Here is a 21,165-nt window from a genome sequence, read left to right as displayed (position 1 = left end):
TGATGCTCATGTTTTCAGTATGCTGAAACTACTAGGCTTTATAGTGCCCATCCCTTTGGTTGTGATTGTTTAAGGAACCCTTTTTTAAAAATACTTACTTGTGTGGGACATCAAGCGTTGTGAAAGGCAGAGATGCAGTTCTTTTTCATTCTGAACTGGCATGTCAATACAGAGTATTTGCTCCCATCATGTGTCTATTATTGTGCATTCATATCTAAACAGAGATAGCAAGTCTTACTGCTGAAATTCAATTGCTGTGCAGATGATAACGACAGCTTCTAGTGATGGATCACTTTTTACTAAAGACTGGGATACAGAGCCGCTTTTCCCATTACCGAATGTAGCTTCAACGAGTGGAAAAGAGTACGATCTTTATTTTATTTTGTAAAATTTTTTAAGGAACTTCTTGTGCATATTCTTCTCTTATCTAATAGAATACCCGTTTTGTGTGAATCTCATATGTTCCGAAGTCCAGAAATGCAACCAGGAGTGAGATTGTTGTACTTTGCAATATTTCTAATTGCAATGTTAGTCTTCCAGATTATCTTTCTTTTTTGCCTTGTCATATCTGTGGGGCTCTTAAGATTATAAAAACTGAAATACGATGCTGTTTTTGTAAATTCCAGTTTGTGACTGACAGAAGTTAGATCATAAAAGACACAGAGCTGTGCTGGTTTATGTCATAGGGATGCTGGATGTGCCTTTTCTTCAAAGCAACAGATCAGTTGGCATGTTTCTGAAAGTTACTGGCTTGATGAAAGATCTACTAACTATGTCTGTGGATGGTCAAAGGGTCTTGTGATCAAGTCGAATTAAATTATGCAGAAAAATACTCTTGGGGTCTATAGCTGTCAAGCACACCCCAAGCGTGTAGTGTCTAGTGTAAAACTGAAAGGAATGTCGAATACACTTCTGTGTCAGGAACTAATCCTGTCATGTGTCACCCATGAGTAATTTTGAACTCCATACAGGTCCCATTGGAAGTTCTAATGTTTCTGGATCATGTTTGAAATCTGCTACTGTTGCTCCCTACTCATTTTGGCGGGTCACACTTGTGGACGTAGTGAAGCAACTTGATGTTGTGATGCTGGCTTCATAGTCGAGGACATGGATTCGACTCATCACGTGCCACGATTCCCAGTGATGCTCCGCTTCTCGGGGCTTCCGAAGGAGTACAAATTTATTCTTCCTTCCATAGGGACTCGTTTTGGCACAGTTCTAGCATCTCCACCAGAGACAATGGCTTCAATACTGACAGACGACGGGGTCCCCCTGTGAGATAATGGAGAGTGAGAGAGAGCAAGAGAGTGAGAGCTGGAGAGCTGAAAGCTTGAGAGCTGAGTTGCAAATAGAAGAGTGTAAAGAGAGTACAACTCAATGAGTAAGAGATAAGGTTTTGTCCTAGTGACAAAACCTTAGTAGTCACTAACCATAGTTAGTGAACTAACTGCGGTTAGGGGGAAAAACCTCTTAAAGAGGGAAAAGTGCCCCTAACTAGCTTATTATATTACATTGGTCACTGCTGAATTATATCTATAATTCTAACACCCCCCTGCAGTGCCAATGTCATGTACAAGGCTGATCAATCACCAAACGGATATAAGGTCAAGGCACTGCGAAATGCCTCAAACTTTTCACGTGGTAGTGCTTTGGTGAAAATATTTGCAACGTTGTCATGTGTGGACACAAAGATCATACTGATCTCTCCTGCATGCAACTTCTCTCTGACGTAGTGATAGTGAACCTCAATGTGCTTCGTGCGAGCATGAAACACTGGATTCTTTGCCACTGCAATGGCACTCTGACTATCAGTGAGAATTGGAGAAGGACCCTCCAAAGACAGACGTTGCAGCTAGACACATTCAAGTGTTGCTGTGAAAGCTGCCCAGCTTCACATGATGAGGTAGCCACTGTAGATTGTTTCTTGCTCAGCCAGGAAATGCAAGATTTACCCAAAAAGAAACAATTGCCACTAGTGGACTGCCTAGTATCATAATCACCAGCCCAATCTGAATCACTGTAGGCATGCATGTGAAAGTCACCCCCCCTGGGAAATAGCAAGCCAAAAGACTTTGTGCCCCGCAAATAACGGAAGATGCGCTTAACTGCCTGCCAATGCATAGTTTTTGGGTTGTGCATGTACCTGCTCACCTGAGATACTGCAAACTGAATATCAGGTCTAGTGTTGCAGAGGTATATGAGGCATCCAACAGCCTGACTGTAAAGTGTGGCATCAACTAATTCTCCTGCATCATGCATTGTGAGTTTCAGCCCCGGCTCCATGGGAGTGGCTATGGGCTTACAATCATGCATGTTAAATTTGTCCAAGAGTTTCTGAACATACTTGGACTGAGACATAACAGTGCCACGTCTCTCATGAGAGAACTGGATCCCCAAATAAAAGTGAAGCAGCCCCAAATCTGACATGTCAAAGTTGGTCTGCAAATCAGCTTTGAAATCTGCAATTTTGTCTTCATTGGACCCTGTGAGCAGTAAGTCATCGACATAAAGAAGGATGACTAAAATTTTCCCCCCATCCATCTTGATGTAGAGGGTGCTCTTAGTAGGACTATTGTGCAGCCCCTTGCTGGTCAAAAAGGCATGGATCTTGGCATACCATGCACGAGGGGCCTGTTTCAGCCCATATAAAGCTTTGTTGAGCTTGCATACTTGAAGTATATTTGCTGTAATTTCAAAGCCTGGAGGTTGTTTGACATACACCTCTTCCAGCAAGTCCCCATTTAAGAAGGCTGTTTTTATGTCCAACTGATGAACATTCCACTCAAAATGTGCAGCCATTGCAATAGTTGATCGGATGGTGGTCATCCGGGATGTAGGAGTGAATGTCTTCTCATAATCTATGCCCTTTTTCTGAGCATAGCCTTTAGCAACCAGCCTTGCCTTATATCCGTCAATGGAACCATCTGGCTTCCGTTTGACCTTGAAAACCCATCGTGTGCCAATGGCATGTTTACCCGGTGGCAAGTCTACAACATCCCAAGTCTGATTTTTTTCAATGGACTGCAACTCATCGTGCATGGCATTCATCCAATGCACATTGTTCTTTGCCTCTTCGAATGTGGCAGGCTCCTCCTCATCAAGAAGAGTACCTGCATATGCTGATTCCACTGAATTAGCACCTTCCATGTGCCTTGCTGCATTGCGAGTCCTGCTAGGTAACGGAGCATCAATTTTACTCTCCATGAGAGTCTCTAACAGCCAGTTTGGGACTGTTTTTGCTGCATGTATGTCTGCAATTTCTTGCTGCACGACCTGTTCCACTGCCTGTGGAGGGGGCAAGACATCTTGTGGCGGAACTAAAGCATCTGGAGGTGGCTGTAAATTCTGATTTGCATCAGAAATATCAGCAGGGGAACCCAAGGCAATGGGTAGCAACCCCTCAAAGACATCCTCTGAAGAAGAAGGCATTTGAAATTCAGCCTGAGTGTGAGCTGAATTTTCAGCAAATATCACATCTCTACTGACCATGATCTTGCGTGTAGCAGGATTGTAGAGACGGTACCCCTTGCTTTCTGCACTGTACCCAACAAATATGCACTTAATGGCTTTATCTGACAACTTGTGCCTAAATTCTACTGGCACATGAGCATAAACAAGGCATCCAAAGACTCGGAAGTGATTCACTGAAGGCTTTCTATCATTCCAGACCTCATAAGGAGTTTTTGTTTTTAAAGCCTTAGTGGGAGCCCGATTCAAAATGTAATTGGCACACATCAAGCCCTCAAGCCAGAATTTGTTAGGCATATGTTTGCTTTTCAGCATACATCTGTCCATCTCCATGAGAGTTCTATTTTTCCTCTCAGCTTTGCCATTTTGCTGAGGGGTCAGCCTGACTGTGAGCTGATGCACAATACCCTTGCCTTTCAGAAAAGCATCTGTGCGCAATGTCTGTAGTCTGGTTTCATTTTCAACCATGGTTGAAAAGTGTTTAAACACCGTGAACACTTCTGATTTGCGTTTCAGCCCAAAAACCCAAGTGAAATTGGAGTAATCATCAATAAATGTAACGAAGTAGAGATGACCACCCAACGATGGAGTCCTCATGGGATCACAGACATGACTGTGTATAAGCTGTAATTTGCGGATAGCTTTAACTGAACCATCCTTCTTGAAGGGGAATCTATGCATCTTGCCTAAAATGCACCCTTCACAGGCATGTGGAGGAGGTATCTCAAGAGGTGGCAATGCATCAACCATGGAAAACTTCTGAAGTGTCATCAAGCTGTTGTAATGCATGTGGCCATATCGGGCAAGCCATAATTTTGCATTCTGCATGGCAGCTGTAGGGGTAGAAACTGCAAGAGCATGGGCTGCTCTTTTCTCAAAAAGATCAAGCTGAAAAAGCCCACGCAGCAGAGTACCAGATAATCATAAGGCATAGTCATCTTCCCTGTCTCGGACAGCACATTTGTCATCCTCAAAGATGACCTGAAATCCAGCTCTGTTAAGAGTGGACACTGAAAGAAGATTTTTGGTTATACCAGGCACATATAAGACATCTGAAAGTCTGAAAATTGAGCCATCAATGGCAGTGAGCTCAACATCTCCTGTGCCACGTACTGAATATGATGAGTTGTTGGCACAAGTGACTTTCTTACCAACGGGCATCAATGGCAATGAGCTCAACATCTCCTGTGCCACGTACTGAATATGATGAGTTGTTGGCACAAGTGACTTTCTTACCAACGGGAGGTGGATGCAAGGAAGTAAAAAGACACTTCCTAGAAGTGATGTGTTTGGATGCACCGCTGTCAAAATACCAGGTGTTCAGTGTTTCATTGACATTGAAAGCAGATGCATCCGTAGAAGAGTCATAACTGCAAGTCAAAAATGCATAAGTATCATCATTACAAGTGGCTGTACTATCCCGAGCATGTGGAACAGCCAGCCTAGAATCTGAAATGCAAGATAAAAAGGCATAATCTTGTCCAACAAAGTTGGCTGCAGCATCCCCACTGTCAGATGCATGAGGAGCTGAATCTGAAACAGCCATACCGGAGCTGTTTTTCTTCTCTTTTGTAAGCCTTTTCCTGCATTCTGCAATGTGATGACCTGGCTATTTGCAGTAGAGACAAAAACCCTTCTTTTTGGGCTTACTTGCATCATTTTTAGCCTTTTGTGAAGGCTGTCCTGACCCACTGGAAGGCTGATTCACTGATGTCTTTGCCTGTCCCTTTGTTTTTGATTTAAACTTTGAGAGCATGGCTTGTTCACCTGCACATGAAGCCAAGTTTTTCCTGGTTTGCTATTCCTGAAGCAGAAGTCCTATCAACTCCTGAAAAGTGAGAGGATTTGCACCCCCCCTCAATGATAAGTTCAGCGAGGTATGAAAGCTGAGATAAGACTCAGGAAGAGAATTCAGAGTGGTTGTAATCATCTCTGAATCAGGAATAATTTCATCTATGTTTAACAATTGCTCTCTGAGATCCTGTAGCTTTGTGAGGTGGACTGACATGGAGTCACCCTCTTCCATATGTGTATTACTTAACTCTCTTTTCAAGAAAGATACCCTTGCATCATTCCGGGCTGCATACATGCTTTCTAAAATATCCCACCCTGCCTTGGAGGTCTTACACGACCGGATATGCGGAATGATAAATCTTTTCACTGAAAGAGAGATGCATGACAAAGCTAAGGCATCTCGTGAATCCCATCTCTTCTGATCTGGAGTAGTGGCTATAGCTGCACCACCAACTTGTTCTGCAGCTGCCCCCTGTGCACGACCTCTTCCACCTTCTTGCTGAGGAGGGGTATTAGGTGCCATACCTGCTGATTGTCTCACCCCCATTCACATAATCCCATAAATTGCGAGAAATCAGAATATTGCGTACCATAAAACTTTAGAGGGAGTAGTTGGTACCATCCAACTTGTCTTCCTGTGAAAGACCACCAAACTGGAAGTCATTCTGATTTTGCTGGGCCATATCTGAGAAAGAGATTTAAGCAGATACAAAACTGAATTCCCTTTCTAGGAATGAAATGCACAACTCCCAAAAAACACAGGCAAGCACCGGCTGTAAATGCAACTCAGATTTTTGTACTTGCACTGTTAGAAATCTGTCCAAGCATAAAAAACTCTCCAGAATCTGCCAAAGGTGCTGCAAAACACTCCAAGAAAGGCAATATGAACTGAAAACTCCAGAAATTGCTCTCCCAACACAAAAGCCCCAAAATAAGCCTGAAATTGCAACCGGAAAGGGGCAAATTGATCAAAAGCGCCAAATGTTGCATGAATTGCGCTCTGTCTGCAAAAGCCCCAAATTTCACTGCGAGATTGCAGTGTAATTACAAAATCTCCAAATTTCTTCAAGAAATTGTACTGCAAAACTAAAAGCCCCAAATTTCGAACTTGAAATTGCAACCAGAAAGGGACAGAAGTATAGAAAGCCCCAAATTTTGCAATTTCAGCAGAAAGCCCCAAATTTCAGACCAAATCTGCAATGTTTGCTCCAAGTGTAGCTCCGAAACTACAAAATGATTGCAATGTCTGCAACAAATAAAATGCCCCAAATGTACTCCCAAAAAACTGAGCCAAACAATGACTGTCTGCAAAACGTGCCTGCCAAAGATCACCTGCGAGTTTCTCCTGTACGGAATCAGAGATTGTACGGAAGATTACCTGCTGTACGGAAGCAGGACCAGTACGGAAGTAATGTACTGAAGTACGGAGTACTAATGACTGTATGGAGAAGGTACGTGCTGGTACGGACGGTGACAGCGAACTGTACGGCTGGTGGCAGCGAGCTGTACGTACAAGTACGGAGCTGTACGGCAAACCGTACAGTCTGATGACGGACTGTACTGATGCGATGTACGACGACCACAACACTTGTACGGATGCGATGTACGACGACATGTGTGTTGCAGATCTGTACGGCGGGTACGGTACGGCAGGGTACGGACGTGCAGAGACGAAGTACGGATTCCGTATAGTCGTACGGACTGTACGGGTGAGGTGTAGCAGCAGGAGCTTGGGTTGTAGCTGGAGCTGAACGGGGAAGAAGTAGGGAGCTGGATCAAATGCTCTGATACCAAATGTGAGATAATGGAGAGTGAGAGAGAGCAAGAGAGTGAGAGCTGGAGAGCTGAAAGCTTGAGAGCTGAGTTGCAAATAGAAGAAGAGTATAAAGAGAGTACAACTCAATGAGTAAGAGAGAAGGGTTTGTCCTAGTGACAAAACCTTAGTAGTCACTAACCATAGTTAGTGAACTAACTGCGGTTAGCGGGAAAAACCTCTTAAAGAGGGAAAAGTGTCCCTAACTACCTCCAATGGGGAATAGTGCCCTCGTGAGAGTACTTGTTTCTATTCGACCTACATGCAAGGTGAGAGAGAGATGGCATTCAAATTCTGCATGCATTGCAGTCTGGCTCTCCTTCTTTTGTTTTTTCGAGCTGATTTGGAGGGCTTCTTTTTCTCCAACTTGGTCCAAGTCCCCTGGGAGGGCTCGACCCAAGGTGTCTGACTCTGCTGCTGCCTCGCCTACTGCTGCGGCCTAGCCGATGGACGGTGCTAAGCCTCCCTATGCTCCTGCCTCTGGTGGGGGGCCCTGCCCACCAAACAGTCCCGTGCCAATTGAACCATCTGTCTGCACCGAAGACACTGCTCGGGCAAGCCAGAGATCTCCACACGCTGTCTGAACTCGCCTCCATCTAAGGTCTCCAAAAAGATCTCCGCTGGGAGGGACTCTGGATGCTCTGCAATAACTTGGAGGCGGGGGTGTTAGAATTATAGATATAATTCAGCAGTGACCAATGCAATGTGGTAGAGAAAGTTTATTAAAGTCTTCGGAAGACCGATGGGTCTATGAGACTGCGAAAAAATCTGAATACAATGAGATGTGGTAGTGGACACTGGAGCTGTAAACGAGCATCCACACCAATGCAGAATGCAATAAAATGCAAAATGGTAGTACTAAGTCCTAAGTACAACATAGTCATATCCGGACTCTCTCTCTCTCTCTCTCTCTCTCTATCTATCTATATATATATATATATATATATATATATATATATATCAATCTCAACATCATCGTCGGCATCATCATCATAACCATCATCATCATCATTGTCAGCAACATGATATTAGGATGGATGAGGCTGTGGAAGCGGATATATATATATATATATAACTATCATCATCATCATCGTCAGCAACATGATATCAGGATGGATGAGGCTGTGGAAGCGGAGGCATGAGGTCAGCAATAGAATGCTGTCGCCCCCTCAAGGGTGCAGTCCTGGTACGTCTCCTGGTCGCAGCCTGCGTCTAACCAAGGCCACTATGACCCGCGTCGGTCGGGCTTCGACCCTAAACAAGGAGGGGATGTCCTTAAGTGTGATCTGTGAGTCACCCCTCTGTCAGAGCTGTCGGGTCCGGGTCGCGGTCATGTCGAGGTCTCGCGTCATGGGGATCTATGTGATTTGGCTGAAAGAACTTCGTGATAGAGCTCTGAGAGGTATCAGTCAAGGGAGAAGTTTGCTCTTGTCTTCGTGCTCGGAGTATCCTATCTCGGTGTTTGAGCATCTCATGAACGAAACCAGCCAAACATCGCTTGTCTGGGTAGGAGAGGACACGAGCCAACATTCCATAACTATCTCTGAAGAGGCAGTAGAAACGCTCTCGGATCTCATAGTAAACAGGATACCTGAAGATGAAATGCCCCTTTGTCTCAACCTCCTGCATGTTACACAGTGTGCATATGCGCCTCTCCCTGGGTAATTGCTCTGCTTGGCCGCTCTCGATACGAAGTCTGTGTGAAGAGACTCGGAACTGCCCAAGGGAGATTCTCAGCGAGTGGGGTAGGTGAATCTGCGTGTATCCTGGTGGATCAATGAACCCCTCCACTGTGATATGTAAGAAGAAGCCCAGCCTCACTAGAAGATCACTCGGGCCCAACCAAGTCCGGAATGTGTGTAGTTGTAGTAGATCCTCACGGATAACCTGGTTGACCTTGTGTGATAGGAGGGGAGAGAAAGAAGCATTCACGCTGAACTGGAAAGGTGGTAGTTTGTCCATGTGGAGCCCTAGTCTTACAAACCATCTCTCTGTGCGTGCATACCAACATCTCTAATCTCCCCTTGTTGCAAGTGCCATAGAAGAGGACAGTGCTAGCCATGGGATTCTCCTACGTTCGGATGTGTAATCCCCATACTCCCTGACTCTGTACAGATATGTAATGACCTAAAATGCCGCATCTAGTTGCAATGGGGGTGACCCAAACTCCGCCCAAATGATTTGGTGAGGGACGGATGGCTTACCACGGATCATCTGTGATAAGATGAGAATGCTTTGTGAGATTCACAATGAAAGGGTGATACCCTTTCATTAATGTCCCTTGAGATCACTCAAGTTCCATCTTCCCTTATCCTATGACCCATGCACCTACCATTCAATGCACTCTAATGCACCCTTTTCCTTTCCTATTGCCCCTAGGGCCTAGACGCGTGTACACATCTTTATTACTAATCATTGGCCAATGTTACATAGTTTTGGCGGTACTATTGGTGTGACAAATGATGTTTTCTTTTGATCTTTCTTCCGAATACGAATTTGAAAGTACCCAGAATACCCATCACATACATAATACATCTCATGCCTTGCTACTTGGTCTAGTATTTCATATTGCTCTTAGTGCATGCATTCAAAGGACGAAAGTCCACACAAACCCGCCACTTATTTTCTTTCTTTGGTGTGACAACTACAGGAGATATCCATTCTGAATCATTCACAAGAAAGAATAATCTTGTCTCAAGTAGTTGTGTTACGTCTTTCTTTAGTGCCTCAGCTTGGATTATCTCCAATCGCCTTAAGTGCTGCACAACTGGCTTGCTTTCTGGCTTTAACTTAATCTTATGCTCCATAAGAGAGACTGATCGAATCTGTGAATAGCTTGTTGCAAAGAGATATGAGAAATCATCTAACATATCCAAGTACTGGAGCTTCTCACTATCTGATAGAGAATCACCAAGAAGCTCTTCATCGTGTTGGCGTCGTTTAGTATGCTCCACATCCTTCACATGAAGTGTCTCTATAGGATCTTCTTGCACCACTACCTTGTTCCTTTCTAACTCGTCCCGATTAGCATCAAGACAAAGACCAAAGGCCACTCCTTCCACCTCACCCTTTGAGTTGGACTCCTTGGAGCTACGCTATGTCTCTTCTTCTTCATCGGTAAAGTCAGAGCTTGAACTCTCTGATGTTGAAGACTTCTCCTTGACAACTTTTTTACGACTTTTGATGTTGTAGCGCATCTTCTTATCATTTTCTTGCAAAATCAATTCTCTAGTATTCCACTTTTGAACAGCCTTCACCTTGCGTAGCCAAGGCCTTTCCAAAATCAATGGATAGGCACGTGCATTTGGCTTGGTAGGGATCACCTGAAAAGTAGTCGGCACAGAAATTCCACACATGTCCACTTCCAGATTCTTTACAACTACCAAGGTCTTTACCCTAGTGTTGTTAGCCAATTTGATGCGATGAGGAGAGGTAGTACTAGAGTATTTTAAATCAGCATCTATCATGGTCTTCTTACTTATGACATCAATCGATGCATCTCCATCAATATACACATTAGAAATCACTTGACCATCAATGATCACATCAACCACAGGTACATCATTACCAACATCTATATCTACTTTTTGAACAACAAGAATGGAACTTTTTTTCTTTTTCTTCTTTGACTCTCTTGTGCTTGCTAGCTTTCCCCTTTCTTTATGTAGTTTTGGAGACAAAGCAAGTAATTGACCAAAGGTGATATGAGTTTCCTTTTCTTTAAGGTCTAACAACAAGTCAAAGCAAGTAATTGACCAAAGGTGATATGAGCTTCAAATTCCTTGTCCTAAAGGAAAGTCTGACTTGCTAATTCTTCTTCTAGGTGCTCTCTTTTTCTTAATACGGCGTTCCTCTTCTTGATGTTTCTCATCTACTTCTTCCTTGCTTTCTTCTTCCTTTTTGCTTTACCACGTCCCCGTTTAGCCATCATTACCTCTCTTTGCTCATCGCCTGAAGAAGCTTCTAACAAGGATACTTGTTTTTATTCTTTCTTTCTTAATCTAGGACACTCAGGGCGATAGTGACTTTTTTCATTACATTCATAGCAAGTGACCCCACTCTTATCTCGAGGCCTATCCTCACTCTTTGGTGCTCTAGGTTGTCGTGCATTAACGAAATGCAATTTCAAATTAGCAAATTCTGCCATTAATTGGGAGATATTATGATCTAACTCAGAGGACTTTGGTACCTGAGGAGTGCCCATTACCTCCACATCAGAAGTTAAAGCTGTTGAAGATACAAAAGAGGATTCAATCTGTAGAGAAGCTTCTTTCTTGGTGGCAATGCGAAGTGCCTCCACGTATGTTGTTGGATCTTTACTCATTACTTTTGAGCGAAGAAGAGGCTCCAAAGCCATTACAAATTTGCTCATCTTTAAGTGCTTCATCCATGAAAGACTTTGAGGGATTGATGTTGCAGATGCTACAGCTCACAAAGCCGCTCTTTCATACTTTGTCCATAGAGTTTCATATTGGATTGCCAACGCAGAGACCATCTCACCCTCTCCTTGATAGAACTGGTCCAATTGCAATATCAAAGCATTTGGCGACTCCAATGCCCCAAATCTCTGCTTCACTGCGGCCACCACTTGGTTTCAGTCCTCCTTGATAGAGTCCGGTAAGGCCTCATGCTAACTTAAGACTACACCTTCAAGAAAATCAGGCAAAATCTCCGCTTGATGCTTCATGGACCATCCAGAGAGCCGGCATCCTCGAACATAATCTCGAAGGTAAGACTTTGGGTCTTCCCCTTGGGTCCCTCAAAACACTGGAATTTTCATCATGATGAAACACAAAAAGGAAACACCAAGCTCGAAATAATATCCCAAACAAGATCCAAACAAGATTCCACAGAGCCTTAGTATACCAAGACCAACTGATTATGCATAACCACTTGTTGAAAACCCTCCACAATGTGCTTCTCAACAAAATCTTCAAAAATAAGTGACCAACCAGCACCATGAAAACATTGTGTATTCATGCATTCAAGAATCAGCCTTTTCACAATTGGAAGTGCACATAACAGCTTTAAGATATTGTACTCTTCAACATTTGCATAGTAAAAGAAGTTGAAAGCATTGAGAATCACTACTCCATTGTTATAGTCAAAAACTACCCAAAGACTCAACTCTTTTTCACACCAAGCTGCCAGCGCATGAAATAATCCCTAATCTATCATTGTGTCTGTTGATGGTGTTGTCGATTCACCAACATATTCAAGAGTGCAAACATAAAGGATAAGATCATGATGACCATGCGAATAGCTTGAGCATCACCTTCACAATCTTCTAGTCCTCTTAAACGGGCTGCAGTCTCTTTTAACGGAGTTCTTCTAGGCTATCACATCAAAAAACACATGCCTATACTAGGCATAGCATGTAATCAAGTACACTCGAGACCGTTTAGTAAGGTGAGATGAATCCAATACCAAACGTACCCGGCGTCTCTATCAAAAGATCTTACATGAAGTTGGGGGTAATAAACTTCACGCACCTCTTCACTTCCTACTGCTTTCGAACTAAGTGATAGAGATATTTATCACTGGGAAAGGGACATTAAAAAGAAGCTTTTATACCAAGAGACCACATCATACTTTCCTCCCTTAGATGAGAATGAAGATGGTAACATTCTAATTGATGTTGTACTCAAGCATAGGGAGAAGGAAAGGATCAGCGGAGGTCATAATCTCAATAAGTTGGTCTGCGCCAAAGAGAAGAGTGATATGTTGTTGAAAGAAGATCTTGCGGCTCAACATGACATGAACTGATATAAAGTTTAAAGAGGCTGATTGGGTCGGATGGACATGTTTTGAGAAAACATTGCACCTCCTTTATAGATACCTTTACAATCAGCTCAAAACACTCTGCAAACTTGAAGAGAGCTTCGCGTTGATATAAGTTTTAATGCAACTCAAAATATTACAAATACAAGGGAGAATAAGAGGTTTCCTGCTCTACTTGTAGAGATGTCAGGTTCTCATTGGGGTAGATCTGGGTGGGATCCCATAAGACTGATCGTCTGCGTAGTGTTGCGAGGCGATCCTTAGTGTCCCTAAAGTGGATAATAAGAGGTTGTTCTCAGGTGGGCTCTCGATGGGTCTCGTCGTATGCGCCAAGCTCCCTCAATCCCATGCTCAGGGACTACCAAGGTGAAAACCACGAAGCTAGTCGTATCCTCGATGGGAGTGAAGGATGAGAAAGAGAGAGAGGGTCACACCCCCAGAAAGGTGCTGCGTACATGGCTGTTCGATGCACCAACGTGTCAAATAGCCACCCCTTCGTTGGGGGATCCTAAAAATGTGCCTGGAATCATTGCCGCCGTAGTCGAGCTCGAGCTCCTTGCTCTCTAGTAAGACGTGCCGTGGTTGCATGGGTCATCGTAAAGATTGGCCCCGCCAAGACCGCTCCTAAGTCGGTAGGTGAAGCGATGTTGATGAAGTGCGGGCTATGAGGTGTTAAAAACGATAACCTTGGTCTTGTCAGGCCTCTCTCTTTGCAAAACCCCTCTACTTTAAGCTTAGATTTTAATTCTATATTAAGAGCTTTCTCTTCTCTATAAACAGCCATTTGCCATCCTTTTTGGCTTCCTTGACTTTTGTGAGTTTTGTGGGTCTTTGTTTAAGCTGGTTCGGAGTGAGCTCTTTGTTATCCAAAATTTTGTGCATTTTAATTTGTGAGTTACGTGAGAGTCTTTATCTTTGCTTGGCTTGCCCGGCCTTCCTTTGTTTTGTTATTAGTTATTTTACATTTTTTTATTTTTTCCTGCTACATTATTTTGTAAAAGCTAGCCTCCATTTCATTTTATTTTTGCGTTATTAGTTTCTGCTTGTTGACTCTTTGTAAAAAATTAGGAATAAATGAAAAAAGAGCTTTTATCTCCTATATTTATTTTTTACCTGTCTCTCCTTTTGTTCAAGTCTTTATTGCGATGAAGTGGGTACACTCACAAGATGAGTGTATAGTTATCAATTGTAGATTTCTTAACGTAAAGATTCCCATTTTGTACACCGTGCTGACTTGCTTTGAACTTTGATTCAGAATTGCTCAAGGTTTGAACACAATGGGATCCCTTTCGAAATTGGATCGGAGTCCAACAAGGCGTTCAAAAAGCAGATGGGAGCCTATTGTGGAGGAAAGGCTAGATGAGAAAGTAGATATCCAACAACGGCTGGATGCAAATAAGGAAGGAATATGGAACCAAATCCGAGGAGAAGCTTCTGTAAGACTCGACAAATAAATCCACATGACCACCACACAAACACGCACACACACAAGTAGTGTTTCAAATTAAACTAGCATGCACTTGCAAAATGTTTACCCACACACACGCGCACACATTGCTTTGCAGCAGTTCGGCATTGGTTGGTATGGAAATATGATAAAGTAGCGAAGCTTTCTTGTTGTAAATGCACGTAATTGAAATAGTTCCAAATAATAAAGTTTTTAATGAGGTTACTTTTTGGAGGTTTAAAATGGAGTTAGAGAGTGAAAATTATAGCCCCTGATTCTTAAACACACAACTCTTGCCAACTAAGACAACTCGTGGACCTTGTTTCAAATAGCTAGAAACCCAAGCGACATAAGAATGCGTCATTTGTAAGAGCAAAAACCTATGAGCAGGTTTATCTGAGCGTATTTTTCATGAGATTTCAAAAAAGGTATTTCTTTTGGAAACATGGCTTTTACACTTTTATATTTATTAGAACTAGATTTCTTGATCATGAAAATATATAGAATAGTCACTCATTCACTTTCATATAACGTAAGTTTTCTTGTTCATAGACATCCTTTGTACCCATGTTAAGAGTGTTGAAAAATAATTTCTTTAAGAAACATCCCTCAAATCACTCTCAATATAAAAATATTCTATATATATCAGTACTTATTAAACACATTTATTTCAATATGACAAGAGCTTTCTCGTGTTTTTCTAGCATAAATAATAGGACATTTATGAATATGTTTCTAAAGAAGTTAAAATTACTATAAAGAAGTATTAACTTGGGCTTGTTATCTTCTCTCAAAATATTTGGGCTTGTATATCTACTCTTATAAAATACATATAAGATTTAAGACTGCACATGCAAGATTTTGCAAAATATAACCGCATAGATGTGCTCAAATGGTGTTTTTCAGTCAATTTGAGTGGTTGAATAACTATATTTGGACATTGGATGTGAAAGTTATGTCATTATAAAGGTATTGTCTAAGGTAGTTCGTTAGGGAAACTACCTTGGAAGACTTACGTCAAAGGGGTTTCACTGGCGAAACTACCTTGGATGGCTTGCTTCAATGAGGTTTCTTTGGAGAAACGCTTTTCATGAAGACCGTATTAAGTAAAAGTTGTAAGAAGGATCATAAAGGAATTTTCGTGGAGAAATCTACTCCACATGTGGGTTTCTTCAAAATCCATCCCATTATGTTATTTACCATCCTCAAAGATTCATGTACAAATTTGTGTATAAAATAGACATTCCTATAATACTTTGCATATTTCTAAGTGAAACTATGTTTTCTTCAAATCCATTTTTGCCATATTTTTACATAGTTGGAAGCTTTTTTCCCCCCCTTCGCTTGGACATTTGGAAGATTTCGCTTGGAAAATGGTCCTGCCCAGCGACATAACATTTATTGTTTGATATGTAGGCAATGCTTGCTGATCGATGCATTGGCTAGTGATGTACATGTTCACAAGTGATCTGAATTCCAGATTAGTCCAAGCCCTTTATAGAACCCTCATGGTGTGATTCAATCCTAATCAGCAGCCAACGATTGATTCGGTGAAAAAATAGTGGATTAGCATTCGCAAGGAACTGATGCTAATGAAGAAGACTTAACAACATAACATCTGTCCACCATCTAGGCAAGAGGTGGCAATGCATCAACCATGGAAAACTTCTAAAGTGTCATCAAGCTGTTGTAATGCATGTGGCCATATCTGGCATGCCATAATTCTGCATTCTGCATGGCAGCTGTAGGGGCTCTTTTCTCAAAAATATCAAGCTGAAAAAGCCCACGCAGCAGAGTACCAGATAACCTTAAGGCATAGTCATCTTCCCTGTCTCGGACAGCACATTTGTCATCCTCAAAGATGACCTGAAATCCACCTCTGTTAAGAGTGGACACTGAAAGAAGATTTTTGGTTATGCCAGGCACATATAAGACATCTGAAAGTCTGAAAATTGAGCCATCAATGGCAGTGAGCTCAATATCTCCTGTGCCACGTACTGAATATGATGAGTTGTTGGCACAAGTGACTTTCTTACCAACGGGAGGTGGATGCAAGGAAGTAAAAAGACACTTTCTAGAAGTAATGTGCTTGGATGCATCGTTGTCAAAATACCAAGTGTTCAATGTTTCATTGACACTGAAAGTAGATGCATCCGTAGAAGAGTCATAACTGCAAGTCAAAAATGTATATGTATCATCACTGCAAGTGGCTGTACTATCCCGAGCATCTGGAACAGCCAACCTAGAATCTGAAATGCAAGATAAAAAGGCATAATCTTGTCCAACAAAGTTGGCTGCAGCATCCCCACTGTCAGATGCATGAGGAGCTGAATCTGAAACAACCATACCTGAGCTATTTTTCTTTTTTTTTGCAAGCTTCCTGCATTCTGCTAAGTGAGAGGATTTGCACCCCCCCTCAATGATAAGTTCAGCGAGGTATGAAAGCTGAGATAAGACTCAGGAAGAGAATTCAAAGTGGTTGTAATCATCTCTCAATCAGGAATAATTTCATCTGTGTTTAACAATTGCTCTCTGAGATCCTGTAGCTTTGTGAGGTGGACTGACATGGAGTCACCCTCTTCCATATGTGTATTACTCAACTCTCTTTTCAAGAAAGATACCCTTGCATCATTCCGAGCTGCATACATGCTTTCCAAAATATCCCACGCTGCCCTGGAGGTCTTACACGACCGGATATGCGGAATGATAAATCTTTTCACTGAAAGAGAGATGCATGACAAAGCTAAGGCATCCTGTGAATCCCATCTCTTCTGCTCTGGAGTAGTGACTGTAGCTGCACCAACAACTTGTCCTGCAGCTGCACCCTGTGCACGACCTCTTCCACCTCCTTGCTGGGGAGGGGTAGCAGGTGCAATATCTGCTGGTCGGATCTCATCCCCATTGACATAATCCCATAAATTGCGAGAAATCAGAATATTGCGTACCATGAAACTCCAGAGGGAGTAGTTGGTACCATCCAACTTGTCTTCCTGTGAAAGACCACCGAACTTGAAGTCATTCTGATTTTGATGGGCCATATCTGAGAAAGAGATTGAAGCAGATACAAAGCTGAATTCCCTTACTGGGAATGAAATGCAAAACTCCCAAAAAAAACACAGCCAAGCACAGGCTGTAAATGCAACTTAGATTTCTGTACTTACACTGTCAGAAATCTGTCCAAGCATCAAAAACTCTGCAGAATCTGCCAAAAGTGCTGCAAAACACTCCAAGAGAGGCAGTATGAACTGAAAACTCTAGAAATTGCTCTCCCAACACAAAAGCCCCAATTTGTGGCTTGAAATTGCAACCAGAAAGGGGCTAATTTACAAAAAACCCCAAATCTGCAATTTCTGAACAAAAGCCCCAAATTTCAGACTAGATCTCGGATCTGTCTGCAAAAGCCCCAAATCTGTAATGTGTCTGTCAAAGCTCCAAATGTATTTCCAGAAATGCAGCCAAACAATAGCTATCTGCAAACAAAGCCTGCCCAAAAGACTAACTGCTCGAGTATCTGCAGAAGTAATACTCTGCACAGAATGCCTGCAGCAGAAGTGTACGGACAGTGAGCTGACAGTACGGAACTGTCAGATACGTATTTCGTACGTTGTACGGATGATCGTACGAATGTACGGAGTACGGACAACGAAGCTGTACCGAGTACGGACGACGACGTTGTACGGAGTACGGACGACGAGGTACGGCACAGATTTGTACGGAGTACGGACGGCGAGGTACAGAGCAGAGCTGTACGACGCTGTATGGCGCATATCTGTACGGCGCCCATGTACAGTACGGTGCTGATCGGCGAGCAGATCTATACGGAGTACGGAGGCAATGTACGGCGAGCAGATCTGGTACACTGTGCACGGACGAGCAGGCACGGTCTGTTGGTACGGCATGATTCCGTACAGTCGTACGGCAGGTACGGACGAATTGTATCAGCAAAGGTGAGTTGCAGCTGGAGCTCAACGGGGAGATTGGAGCTGGAGGCGAGAAGCAGAGAGCAGGGTCAACCCGCTCTGATACCAAATGTGAGGAGATGGTGAGTGAGAGAGAGCAAGAGAGAGTGAGAGCTGGAAGCTTGGGAGCTGAAAGCTGAGTTGCAATAGAAGAGTGTGAATGAGTACAACTCAATGAGAGAGAGATAAGGTTTTGTCCTAGTGACAAAACCTTAGTAGTCACTAACCATAGTTAGTGAACTAACTGCGGTTAGGGGAAAAAACCTCTTAAAGAGGGAAAAGTGCCCCTAACTAGCTTATTATATTACATTGGTCACTGCTGAATTATATCTATAATTCTAACAATAAGGACAAAGTGTACATAAACCTGTACGTCCAACTGTGCGGTCGAAGTGTACGGACACTATGGCGCAGCTGTACGGAATGTGTGCTGTACGGACGTACGGAACTGACACGTAGGTACGAAAATCCGTACAGTAAAACGGGCTGCACGGACGAAATTATGCGCAAGTCTATGAACGGGAGCAGGCAACTAGTATAATTGTACGGAGTGTACGGAATGCATGCCGCGATGAAGCTGTACGGACGTGAGGCAGGAAGCTTGGCGATGGAGCTGAGATGCAAGAGCTGAAAGAGGAAAGCAATAAGCAGGGAGCAAGAAGCAGGTCCAAGGGAAGTGCTCCAATACCAAATGTGAGAAAACAGAATGGAAGCAAGAGTGTGCAAAGAGAGAGTGAGCTGAACGTAGTTCACTCCCCAAAGCGTACTAAACTAAAGTGACTGAAGTGAAGTACAAAGAAAGAGATGAGGATTTTGTCTAAGTGACAAAACCCTATCTAATCACTAACCGTAGTTAGAGATTAGACTGTGGTTAGGGGGGAAAACCTCTAAGAGGAAAAAGTGCCCCTAACCCGCTTATTACATTACATTGGCCACTGCCTAGAATATAATAATAATTCTAACAACAGTGTAGGAGGGAGAAAGCCTAACTCACTCGCTTTCTAATCACAATAACTGAACTGAGATGAAACTGAATATATATCTACCCAAATAGGACTGAAATACAATGAAAGAATAAGAACTGTAAGAAGAGAAGAAACCTCACTCCCAAACAGGAAAAGAGCCTGCTGTATAGAGGGAAATACCCTCACTATAGAGCTAGAACTGAGGGAAGACTAACTGAAAGATGGACTGGAAGCGGCTGCTGGTACTCTCCTGTCCTGATCCTGGTCTGCTCCTGCTCCTTTAGAATTGTTGTTGGATAAAGGCTAGAGCACTGTAGGAGTGGACGATGAATGAGGGTCAAGGGGCTACCTTTTATAGGCCGCCTTGTGTACCTATAGCAGTCCACATGGCTACTGCACACACTGCTGATGTGGGTACCTACATGGCACCCCACGTGGCTACTGTTGACATGGCTACCTGCATGACAGCCTACGTGGCAGCTAGCATGTCCACGGTCTGTGGATGCCCGTGACACTCCCTCTCCTATCTTGCTGGTCCTTAAGCAAGATGGATCTTTCAAGATACATGTAGACTATATAGAGCCTTGAATAAACAGACCATCGGAACCAATGTCCTATTCCTCAATGGATGACATTTTTTCTCATCTAGAAGGATCTACAATTTTCAGCTCCATAGACCTTAAGAGTGGCTATCATCGGGTCGGAGTGACACCTGAAGATATTCATAAAAACATATTTCAAACTACTTTTGGCTGATGATAATCTCATTGGAAATGAAGTCCTAGTTGAACTTATTGAACCCGCATCTTTACCACATGAACCAGAAAAAAATTTAGATACACAAGAAAACAGAACGCGACATACTATATGGAAAGAATGTCTGGTTAAGTGGAAAGATAGATCTCAAGAGAGTTCAACATGGGAAAAGGTAAGCAGTCTCCAAAGGAGGTTTCCCAATTTTGTTTTCGAGGACATAAACCATTCTTAAGGGGAAGGGAATATCTAGCAATGCCTTTTGGCCTTACTAATGCCCCAGCCACTTTCAATAAGTTGAGGGAACGATTATTTAGAGACCATCAAGAATTAATAGGAGTTTCTTCAATGACATTCTTATTTTCAGTAAGAGTTAGGAGAAACATAGAGTGAATTTGAAATGTGTGTTCAGAAAATGCCTTTTTAATTAATGACAAGAACGGTGAATTCAAATAATAATCTAGGCCCAAAGATGGCATTCGAATGAGATACAAGCAATTGTGAAATGGTCCGATCTAAAGACCTTCCATTGTCGGTAATATACTTACTTGGTCTATGCTCATACGTGACGCTAGTGGTGACTGCATTGGAGGTTCTCTAACTCAAGATGCTTATGCAGTAGCCTATGAAAGTAGAAGGCTATAAGACGTTGAAGTTCATGATGACAACTATGGAAAGGAACTCTTTGCAGTAATACAAGCCTTAAAGATTTGAAAACATCATTTGTGACTTTCTTGTTGAGATTGATCATCAAAGCCTACAATAATTCTTGAAGCAACCTCTCTTGAGAAAGAGGCACATGAGATGGTCAATTTTCCTACAATCTTTTCATATCCAAATCTAGCTCTCTTAACTACTAATGCACTCTCTTGCAGGCCAAGAATTCAACATATCTCAGTTACATATCATGATAGCTCTTAAGCATATGTATGCAAAGATGCCGATTTCTCTCAAGCATGGACACATTTGATGACCGGAGGCACTCACCTGTATGGAAGAAAACTAGGTCATTGAGGCATTTGTTTACATTTACGCCCTGGATAAACTCTTCTATTGCACAAACATGAAGGAGGATACTATTGCTTACATATCAACATGTATATCATGTCAAAAGGCAAAGTCTAATCAAGGAAAACCCAAAGGACTACTACAATCTTTGCCTATTCCAGAAAGACCATCTATCAC

At 42.6% G+C, this 21,165-nt stretch overlaps 1 protein-coding gene across 3 annotated transcripts in view; it reads left to right on the top strand.

Moving 5' to 3' along the window:
* The window catches only part of SAC3A (SAC3/GANP/Nin1/mts3/eIF-3 p25 family), an 85,624-nt gene that overhangs the window by 15,600 nt on the left and 48,859 nt on the right, over positions 1-21,165 (top strand). For all 3 annotated transcript variants that reach the window (XM_087371517.1, XM_087371516.1, XM_087371518.1), the window contains 2 exons: positions 263-363; positions 14,112-14,292. In XM_087371517.1, coding sequence (XP_087227643.1) covers positions 263-363; positions 14,112-14,292 — 282 coding nt within the window. The remainder of the gene's footprint in view (positions 1-262; positions 364-14,111; positions 14,293-21,165) is intronic.

Source organism: Dipteris shenzhenensis, chromosome 33 (genome assembly GCF_047967505.1).
Source record: "Dipteris shenzhenensis isolate YYH24624 ecotype China chromosome 33, Dip_SZ_1.0, whole genome shotgun sequence".
Classification (NCBI taxonomy): Eukaryota; Viridiplantae; Streptophyta; class Polypodiopsida; order Gleicheniales; family Dipteridaceae; genus Dipteris; species Dipteris shenzhenensis.
Note: the sequence above shows the minus strand (reverse complement) of the source record. Positions and strands in the feature narration are given on the sequence as shown.